Below are 11,327 nucleotides of genomic sequence, written 5' to 3'. Positions count from 1 at the left end.
TGTTTATCTTTGCTTCACAACCAAGTACATCTCCCACCTTTTTATTGGCACTCCTTAAAAGCCCTGAAATAAATACATTTTATTTTTCAGTTCCATAATCTGACAGTGAAAAAAAATAAAAAGCTAAATTAATTTAACAAATATTAAATGAGAAGGTAAGTGAAGCTTTCTGTAAGTTTTTATTTTTACTTTATCGTTAGGATAGTGGTGCGATTGAGAACTCTACTCTAGTATGTCAATACTTTCTGTATCCCTGGTCAGTCACCATGACATAAGAACTGATTTCTCAGTCATTCTTTAAAATGAGAAAAACAGGAGAACATTAAGGCAGATAGATGCATGTTAGTCTTCTCGAGTTGGGGAAAGGGCCACAGGAAAATAGATGCTCTCCTATGCCCATATATCTACTCAGATAAATAATTCAGCAGTTTAAAACAACTAGAACTTCGAGAAACTAGGCTATAAAAAGGTTTGCCACCAAACACCGGAGCAGGACGGTAGAGGAAGTTAAACAAAACAAAACAAAAAAAAATCCCCAAAGTTCACTGTTAGACAACTGGAGCAAAGATGTGCATCTTGGTGGTGACAGTATGTTCACAACAACAACACATACACTTCAGATTTTTGTAGTGTTTGAGAGGTAAAGCAGAGAGGAAAAAGTATAATATCAATACCGAGATGTACTCAGTGGAAAGGGGATGTAGAGGCTGAAGCTGGCACATTCAGAAGATTGGCAGCAGGGAACAGATGGTCAGGAGGAGAAAGGAAACATGACCAGGATGTGTAGTTATGCAAAGATAAGCAAAGGAGGTGCAGGGAGTGCTGATGAGCTCTGAGACACTGGCATCCTAATTCTCCGTATAATAGAGCTTTACAAGTATCAAAACTTCTGGTAGGAGCAGGCAGCAAAAGACGTTGCAGAGTGTCCCAAGTATATATCTGTTCCATTAGATAGCAGATGTTAAAGCATTCTTTTTTTTTTTATCTTGATTCTTGGAGCTGTTTGGGCTTCATGTATTTTAAATTCACACTGATATAGATTCTACAGATATGACTCTGATACAAGCAACAGGGACAGCTTACACACCCCTCCTAAAATATATGATTTTTGCAACATGAAAATTACCCCATTATAAATCATATAAAAACCTTTCCCATCTGTAGTGGGACACAAATATTCTATGCACTTCATCTTAAAGACAAACTCCTTTCCTTATGCCTAATCCTGTCTTGGAAGCACCTTTTGCTTCTCAGTTCAGCTTTTAATCCATCCATTATAATGAATGTGATCAACCCAATGTATGAATTTGCATGCCATTTCCTTGTTAGAACTTAACTAGAGCCTTAATTTGCAGATATTTTGCAAATCTCAGAATGCTCTCACTGTACAAAGGTATCAGTCAAGAGAAGGATCTAAATAGTTCTACAGAAGACAATGACACATGAAACAAAATTTGAGCTTCTTAAGCCATAATTCTAGTATGTTTACACAAAGCGCATTACCAAAAGTACAGGTGAAACATTGTTCAGTTTGTATCAGTCACTGTGGTTACTTCTCTTCAGATAAAACTGGGGTCTTTATTGGAAACTGGGTCACACTCCAAGTTAATTATGCTAATTTCTGACCCAGTCTTCCCCTTCCGACAATCTTAAGGATGCTCAGATTGTCATGATGGCGCTAAAGATAATCTTAGGAGTGACCTAGTCTGACAGGATAGACATCGGGACCACTCCAACCTCAAATCAGGGATATCCAACTTGTCGGCGTGACATCCCAGCCTGTGTGGTGCTGCAAGAAGAAATGAGCATGCTGTCTGACAAAAGAGACGTAGAGCCAGTCAGAAAGTGAGTTGATGGAAACACAGAGGGGAATCCAAAATACAAAAGACAAAAGAAAGCTCAATGCGCAGCAGAAAGTCTGATGAACTTTGGCAAAATCTTCTTGCATTGTTTTATTCAGTTAAAAAAAAGCCCACAAACTATTGCCTCTTCCTCGTCTGCCATGTTTTATTTTGAGAGGTTTAGCAAGACTTCTGACATCTGAATGTTTGTGAGTGAAATCTGTTCACGTGTGGCGTGTTGTCTTTGCCCTGTGGCTGTACATCACACACTGTAGGACCACTGTAGGAGTTTTTGTGGAAAAGATCAGGTCAGAAATCGCTCAGATTTTGAAAATCAACCAACAATTTTTAAATCTTGCCATTTGAACCACAGGCTTAAGGTGGAAGATGAAGAGTGGTTTCATGTCAGCAACACAGCATGTCTGAGCATACATCCAATTCAGCCAAAGAACTAAACACTGAAATACTAAAGTTTTCAAAAGGCCGAGCCAGAGTCCAAACTAAGTCAGATAGAAGATCTGTTGGTTCACGTGAAGAGGCCGGAGGGGAGCAGATGTCCACACAGTTTGACTGATTTGGAGATGCTTTGCAAAGCAGAGAGGGCAGATATTGCCAAGCTAGATGTGGGGTGCTAATAGAATCCTACCAAAGAACACAAAATGCTTAGATATCTAAAAAAAAAAAAGTATTAGTAGAAAACGCTTTGAATGTTTTACCTCCCAAATCTCTGTTGTTTTAATCTCTGTGGGCACATTCTCAAGATCCACACTAAGTCAGCGTTGCAGCTTGGAAATGTTGACCTGATTCAGAGTGTTGCACTGATGTTGCTGTTTGAAGAGACGTGCTACATTCTTCCAGCGTGTAAAAGCATGAGCATTTGTGGTTGAATCCTCAGTTCAAAGTAAACGCTGAACAGCTGCGCACTAATGATGTTGCTTTATTAAAACTCAAAATGAATCCTGCTTACTGCGGAACTGACCGGCGTGCTAACAAATCTGAGACTTGGGGGGCTTCAAATCTCTGTTTTAATCTTATGCAATTCCATAACTAAGTGGTTCTGGCCCTGATAATTGGCGAGTGAAAAATCCACCACGGGCAGCTAAATCCTAAAATCAGCCCATTTTCCATGCAGTGGTCTGTGAGAACACCAGCTGCCGGAGAGCCATCATCTGCGCGAGCCCCAGCACAAAGCACTTCACTCGGTGTAGGGCGCGGGGTTCTGTTAGTGTCGGTATGGATGGGGAGATGGAGGAGGGAGATTGAATATGCATTTACGCTGGTCCCAAAGGGATGGCGCGTGTCCTTGAAAACATCCTTTTGTTTGTGAAGTTCAAACAAAAGGCCATCATTGGTTCCGTCATTGCAGCTCTTTGCTTCCAGCGCTGTGCTGTAAAGATGCAGTCATTACCTCAGATCTTCCCTGTCCTAAAGATGACTCATCCTTCAGTGGAAGCCTCAGTAGATAATAAAATACATCTTGATTGTGTTATCAAGAAGATTTAGCTTTTCATTTGAAGTTGTTGAGTCAGGGTAAATGTGAGAAAAATGTCACTGCAATGTGAACCATACACATATCCTTGTAAACATTTCTCCAGTAAATGACGCTGCAGAGTTTCTCCATCACCAGTAAAACTGTGGCATGAACATCTGGTAAAATGTATAGTCAGTTTAGTCTGCACCACTGATTATACTTTCAATAATTAAATAATTAATTTCTTCATATATTGTGGATTAAGATGCTGGTAAAAATATTCATTTACTCAACTATACTTTGATCTGTTTTAAACGGTCCAGTTCATCTTGAGGTAAAACAATTTGAATGTAGAACATAGATGTCCTCAAGCCAGTTTAAATCTTTCTGGATAAAGTTTTCATGCAATGCAAGTTTGCTTCTATGCGATGGAGCGTTCCAAATTTGAAACAAGTACTTACATTTGAGCATATACATCTGAATATAGAGCAAATCTCAAAAGTGTACACATCACTGACAAAATACCAGGTTTTTGTTCTGTACAAAACTGAGTCTATTGTGAATCACAATTTTACCATCCTTAAAATGAAAGCTATTAAAAAGGAAAATAAGCTATATAATCTGCTAATAAACAGAAATATACATGAACTTGGATTCACAATGCTGATGCACTTTTGGATACTTTGGTATTCAACCTTTCTGTCCTTTAAACCTCTTTAAAAATATGAGATTCTGAGAAATTAAGTTTACATTTCTTTCCGCATTGACTTTGCTTTTTCTCCTGGTTCATACGTGGATAGGTGGATGTCTTCACTGTCCTGTGGAACAGATCATATTGTGGATTTGTAATTCTTTTTCTTGATCGATTCCTCGAGCATGAAGGTCCTTTTGATCTTTTGAAACGTCTACACAAACAAACTGAAGCTGAAGGAGAGCTTTATTTCTAGTTAATCAGATGCTCTATAGCTGATGTTAGTTGTTCTTTGTCAAAAGGTGCTTTGACAAAGAATTAATTTAAACTGAGGCATACTTGATAAATCTAATTATTGCCTGTTTTTAAATTTTTTTCCACCATTTTTCTCACCAACAGATTTGCTGTTGTTGCTATATCGATACAAGATATTTGTCACATCCATCCATCCATCCATTTTCTTGACACCCTTGTCCCTCAGTGGGGTCGGGAGGGTTGCTGGTGCCTATCTCCAGCTAACGTTCCGGGCGAGAGGCGGGGTCACCCTGGACAGGTCGCCAGTCTGTCATTGTCACATTAAATGTGGAAAATAAAACTTGCCATTTTAACAGAATCAACTACACCAACCAACTGTGGCCTTTAAAAAAAAATTTTTTTAGAAAAATAAATATTTTCATTCAGATCTGTATCTATAAAGTTCTATGGCATTCCATCTTCTGCATATTGTTCATTTTCTTTACCTTCTTCTGTTCTGATTTTGTATTCATATGTTCATTTTCCATTTGCTCTTTGTCTTGTATCCTGGGAAGAAGAATGAAGTCCAACCTAAGTTCCACAGGGTGAGGGGTGAAAAACAGGTCAACAGTCCATCACAGAGACAAATGAGGCAATCATGCTCACTGGCACTCACACCTTTAATCAATTTGGAAGCCCCATTTAACCTAACCTGCTTGTTTTAGGACTGAGGGGAAAACTGTTGGGAGGACATGCAAATTTCACACAAAGAGGTCCCTACTAAAACTTAAAATGGAAACATTCTTCCTGTGAGGCAATTTGCAGAACACCATTCATACACAAGGTAATTGCTTTACTGGGAAATAAAAGGAACAGATATTAAAAAAAAAATCAAATTAAAAAGCAGAAAGGCATAAAAGTTGCAAAGACACCAAAACTCAGAAATGTTGAAATACTGATCAGTAGCAAATAATTGTCCAATAAATTATTTAAAAAGCTTATAAGGTCAACTTTGACCTTTAGATAACATGTTTTAGTAAGCAGCTACTGCATGATCTTAGTCCTGATTTAATGAAGCCACATTTCATGTTTTTTGGTGCTATGCACAGCTAAAGGGAGCAAATAAACTGAATGCTGCCTGTGCTGGTTTAGTCCTGGTCCTAGGAACACTAGGAACCGATTTTCAACCTCAGGGGGATTCATGGTTCATTCCTGACAAGTAACTCTGAGATCTATTTAGGCCTAAGGCCATTCAGTGCTTACTAGACCAGTGAGGTTTTAAAATATCCTTTTACAAACAGGAAGCCGGTGCAGTAATATAAAGACTGATATGATGCGATCCCTTATCCTGGTGTTGATCTGGATTCCACATCTTAGATGAGCAGCCGCTGGTTCTTTGGTTTGTTTTATTGACATATTTGACTTTTTTTTCTTACTTTTTTACAGACACATAAAGATACCACTACAAAAATCGAGCCTACTAAAAATAAATGCATGCCACAGTCTTTTGTGTCCTGTTTTGAAGGAAAACCCTTTAATCTGCCAATGTTTAAACAAGGCAAGGAGACTGATTTATACAGGATCTCCTGTTGCGATCCTAGATCTCAGTTACAAGAAACCAAAGTCTATTTAGGAATAGACTTTGCAAGGTTGTCAAAATTCAGATATCAACTCATGTCAGCACCTGCATTTCTTGCATTTCTGTGGTTTTAATCTTACCTGAAGCTGACTGAGCAGTGATCTCTCATCTTGCAACTTTAGAACTTGGGGGGGAAATTTTAGATTTTAAATAAAAGTAGTAGAAGAAGCAAATGTAAATTTTGTTTGATCAAATCATAACTGCCTAATAACTCAGTGTCCACCATTTAAGATCTGAACCAATCAAGCACAGCACCAGACAATTCCACCTAATTCACAATCGGTATTTTATAGTCAATCCTTTCAAACCCAGGATTGTGTCAGGATATTGTGTTGTTTGAGTTTGTTTTGGGTATGTTAATATTTGTGTTCCTTAGTTCTTTCTATTAATTCTGCCTTGTTTCTATTTTTACTTCAGTTCCTTTTTAGTGATTCTAGTTATGTGTATTTCTTGTGTCTAGTCCTTTTTCTCAGTTACTCTAGTTTTCATTGTTTATGTCTAGTTACTTTGTTAGATTAATTTCCTAGTCCCCAATGTGCTCTCCCTCGCTGCCTGTGTCACTTCTCTCTCTCTCCTCAGCATGTCTTCTGCTCTCAACCTCCATACAACCTCACCATACAACCTCCCAGCACCTCTTTCTCAGTCAGTCCTTGCTAATTCCTCCTGTCTCTTCCCTGTTTTACATCTTGCGGTCCCTGTATATTCTTGCTGGGGTTTTTTTCCCTCTCTGTGGATGTTTCTTGTTCTGTCCTGTAAGTTTGTATTTTCATTAAATCTTCAAATTGCATGAAGATTTGCACCTCCCGTGGATCCATTACAACCTCCACACATCTTGACAGATTGAGATCTAGTCGTTTCAACACGGAACCCAGAAAGGTACATAAATTTTTAGTAGAAATATTACAGGTATAAAGTGATATAAAGTTAAGTTTCCTTAACTGTTTAAATGACATGAATGCAAAAAGCTGCATGGCTGTGGGTTACTCTTCAGCTTGTTGGCAATGCAGTATTTATTAGGTGAGACAACTGTCCAGATGAGACCAGTATATTTACACTTTTAATGGAAAATAGTTACCACAACATACTATACACCTCTGGACAAGATGTCTGAGTGATTATTTCTAATTTAACCATATATACAGAAATGTTCATACAGTCCTGACTTGCAGTGTCCCATGAATAAAGCAATAAACAGATGAAATTGTATTCCCACTCGCCATCAATAACAAGTATTGCTCCTGGGGTAAGAAAAAAAAAGTCCAAGAAGCATATAACACTCTGAGCACACTGTCCAATTTCAGACTTTACAAAGCTTGAGAGAGCAGTTGTTATTTCCCAGAGGAACACTGACAAGAAAAAAACCCACATGTCTGACACATTGAATTATAAAATTCTATTTACAAAAAATTTGAATAGCTTTCTTTTGTCACTGCAGTGCAGCAGTTAGTTGACAAGAAGTTATCCCAATGCAATGTTTTACTGACAATCATTTATCTAGAAAATTCTGTCACACATGTAAAATGCATTGAGCGGAGTGTGTCTGGAATAGCTGCTTAGATCAGTGAGGTGGTTGAAATCCTATCGCTGATGGATTAATGCATATTAATGAGTCGCCCTTGCTTTGCCTTTTGTCTCGCAGTTTGTTTTGATTTCTTTTGTGCATTTTGGATGCTTATTCTGAAATAACTTGAAGCCTTTTCCAATTGTTTTGTGTCACAACAGGTAGTTGGGATTCCGATGTGCGGCTTGTAACCTCGTTAAATCTGGCCGTGCACATGACGGAGCATTCCAAATTACACAAAGAAAGGAACAGAATGCGAGAAAAGACCCACAGATATATGCGAAAAGAGAATGTGCTCCCCTGCATCACAGATCTGTGTCAGCACCCCAAGCTTTTCTGCTGAACACAGATAGTCAATAAATTCCCGGTGCTAAGAAGGTGCATGAGTTGAATTCTACTCTCAAAGATCTAATGAAATGACGAGAAACTGACCTTCAGGACACATGGGATTGATTCTTAACCCCCATCCTCTTGGTAATTGGCTCTGTATAGTTCTGCTTCGAATTATAAGTGAGTTGTGAAGAGAATGTATGTCACACAAGAGCACTCAGTCCTTCAAGGTTTACAGTTCAGAAAGGCATCAATAGCTCCACCGGGAGTAGAGATGTGCATATAGTTCCAAGTTTAAAAAGGCTAAAATGCAGCCTCAGCACATCTCAGTAAAAGGTTCCTTTTCGGATCGTTCTGATTAAAAGCATAATTGATTACAACATGAAAATATACTGCGTTCATTTCTTTTTTGCCGATGAAGATTAGCGGTCCGACCGATTGTTTAAATGATGAATTTTGCGTCTGCTGTTTTTCCTACTGAGAGAGAAGCCAAGGCTGTAAAAGGCCCAGACTACATTTTCAGCCCCACGTCTTTTCTCAGGCGGTTCGCACAGGTCAACGATTTGATTTGAAGTGGGAGTGGCATGGAGGACCACTGAGAAAAATTGAACCAAATTTGCCAAGCAGAATGTTAAACCATGTGTAAAATCCTTGCGATCGGCTTAGCGAGCGATCCCTGGCTGAAGCTGCCATTTCCCCTTCTCACCTCTGTCTTTGAGAACGGCCACACTCATTTCTCTGCGCCTCGTGGGAACCCTTTGAAAGAAAGGAGGATGTCCAGGAGCCCATTTGCCTCCCCTGTGTATGTGCAGTCATTCCTGACATGCACCCAGACTCAGGGTTATCACCTCTGGAAAGCAACTGTCTTTTCACACAACATGAGCAGGTCTTTCCATCATCACCGCATGCTGTCCCTTTCAGTCCTCTAAAAACACATGATATGCAGTAATGCATCAGTTTGGTTAAATCGAGTTACTTGTGTTGATTTCTGGCTTATTTGCTGTTTTGGATCTGAAAGAGTTAATTTAATAGTGCCTTGTAAAACTGTTCACAACCTGTTCCCATCTACTGCCACATTCCAACCACAAACCTAAATGGATTTTATAAGGATATTATGTGTTAGACTAGCACAAAGGAGCACACAGTAGTGAAAGGAAAATTATATGTTTAATTTTTTTCTCCACAAATTGTAATGAAATGTGTTAAACCGCCTTTACTTTGATAGCTTTAAACAAATCCATTGCAATCAGTTGCATTCATCAGAAAATTGGAAATAGTACAGCATGATGGCAGGCTTAGCAAGTAGAGCTGAATTTACAAGGATATGGAATCCTGGGCTGGAGACAGTTTTGGTGCCCTGTCCACTAAGAAATATTTATTTTACTAATACAAATTACAGTACATTAATAGATAGTCCTATACATCATCAGATCTGAATTGATGCATAGTGGGTTTAGTACATTCACTAGCCAATAACTCTGTGTTGTTCCCAAAGAAATCAACTAAAATATCATATTTTTCAAATACTTGATTATTGTTTATAATCATAAAAATATTAAAATATTCACCCAACTCAACAAATTTTGGCCTAGGCCAAAATTAGCTAAAGTACAATCTACGCAAAGCAGGCATTCATTAAAGAAAAAAAAATAAATCTTTGCTCCCCATATCCTTTCAAAAGATCACGGCCCTGGGTCCTGTACCACATGATTGTCTATTTAAACTGAGAAAGGAGAGCATTGACCAGAGATGGATGGAGATAGTGACCATACGCATATGGTCAGAGCGAATGGGATAGTTTAGACCAAAGATTGCTTGTGTTTTAGAATGGCTCAGTCAAAGTTCAAACTAAGATCCAATTGACCAGATGTGGCTGGATTTGAAAAATCACCAAGAAGAATACACAACATCTAATCTTTAGACTTTGCAAAGTTGGTAGAGGAAAAGAAAAAACACACACAAAACAAGCTGAAACAAAAGGCTGTACAAGAAGAGCAGGCTGCATTGTTCAGATTTTTTGAAAAAAAAAAAAAAAAAACGTTTCCATAATTTCACAATCCTGAAACACTGCCACAAAACGCTGAAATTATGATCATGATAGAACTCATCTCGTTGAATCTTACTATTCATTTATTTATCTATTTAGTGAAGAAGACATTCAGCTACATAGTCATATTTCTGCAGAAGCTTTTAGAAATCATGGCACTGATCACATTTAAAAAAAAAAAAAACAAGAATCTAAAAAAAAAAAAAAAAAAAAATGTGGTCCCCCGTTCGCAACTGATATAACAAAGTAACCGTGTACTCTGTGAAATTGTTTACCGGAGATCCGAAGTGTGTCTAGGTGTTTTTCATTGGCGAAGCGTCTTCATTAGTCAAAAGGCGTGGGCGGGACTCTAGCTCTCTGCAGCGAGTCAAAGTGAAAGCAATAAAGGGAAGCAGGAGCTGCACTTTGCCGACGAGCATCTCTGCCGTCCTGCTTCACCACAGTCATCACTGCCCCCTCTGATCAGCGAAAACACACAGGGACTCCTGCAAAAAAAAAAAAAAAACCGGCAGAGTTCGTCAATGTAACTCGGGTCAGTCAGAAACTGCGCCGTTCAGCTGGATAAGTCCAATCTTGGCAGAAGAGAAAGGAAAAAAAAAAAAAAAGAGAGAGTGGAGTGTTGGCGTTAAAATTGTGCAGGAAAAAAGAGAAGAATATGATGCTCAAGCAGCACTTGATCTTCATCCTCTACAGCCTCTGCGCGAGCGTCTTTAAAGGTGAGCCCTCTTGGACGGATGTTGCTGTTGTGCAGACGGGCGTGGTGTGCCGGGAGGTGGAGGCTGCGTGGAGTGTAAAAAGATCATTTGTGTTTTGTGACACGTGAGGTTCAAGTTGTTTTATTCAGCGCAAACACAAGAAAAGGGGAGAGTTGGCTCGCCTTTTGAAACGGCGCAGCTTCGGCTGCAGCAGTGCTCGGCTGCCGCTGTCTGCCGTCAGAGAGCCAAGTGTGCTGGAATGCCTGGAAGTTGAATTGTGCGGCGCAGTGAGGAGCAGAATGCGGCTACACAAGTTTCCGTGTCGGGGGCGGAGGTGGGGGGGGGGACAACTTGGATGTCGCCTCAGTGACCGATAAAAGCTGCGGATTAGTTCACTGAAGCCTTCTGTGTCTGTGTTCATTCAGCTGGGCATGTGTCTTCTGAAACTGATACAGGATGCAGGAGAGGAGAGGTGGCTGGTGTCTTGTTTGCTGAGTCCGGTGTCATTGAGTAGATATTTACAACCACAGGCTGCGCTTAGGTTCATTTCATGGGATTTAGCAAATCTATTTTAAAGATAAAGATACAAAATAAAAATAAAAAGTCCTCCATGCATTTCGTGGGGTTTTATATTGTGGTCACTGTTTAAAGTGCAGCCTATGCATGTGCATCTCCAACAGTGACGGTAACACATTTTAGGACCAGCGTCGTGCGCTGCTCTGCTGCCGGAGACGCAGGTGAGGTTGCGTGACTTGAAGCCAGGCTGCAGCTCGGTTTTAGACGTCGCCTCATGACAATAGCCGTTCTCCCCGCAGACC

At 39.6% G+C, this 11,327-nt stretch overlaps 1 protein-coding gene across 3 annotated transcripts in view; it reads left to right on the top strand.

Annotated features, from left to right (window-relative positions):
- The first annotated feature begins 10,025 nt into the window (after positions 1–10,025).
- Positions 10,026–11,327, top strand: part of LOC103474999 (cell adhesion molecule 2-like) — a 153,467-nt gene continuing 152,165 nt past the window's right edge. The window contains exon 1 of one of the 3 annotated variants that reach the window (XM_008426348.3): positions 10,026–10,530. In XM_008426348.3, coding sequence (XP_008424570.2) covers positions 10,470–10,530 — 61 coding nt within the window. In that variant the 5' untranslated portion in view covers positions 10,026–10,469. The remainder of the gene's footprint in view (positions 10,531–11,327) is intronic. The other 2 variants (XM_008426346.3, XM_008426347.3) reach the window with 2 other exon arrangements.

This window comes from Poecilia reticulata, chromosome 13, assembly GCF_904066995.2.
Source record: "Poecilia reticulata chromosome 13, P_reticulata-male-v2, whole genome shotgun sequence".
Lineage (NCBI taxonomy): Eukaryota > Metazoa > Chordata > Actinopteri > Cyprinodontiformes > Poeciliidae > Poecilia > Poecilia reticulata.
The sequence above is the reverse complement of the archived record's forward strand: the minus strand, read 5'-3'. Positions and strand labels throughout refer to the sequence as shown.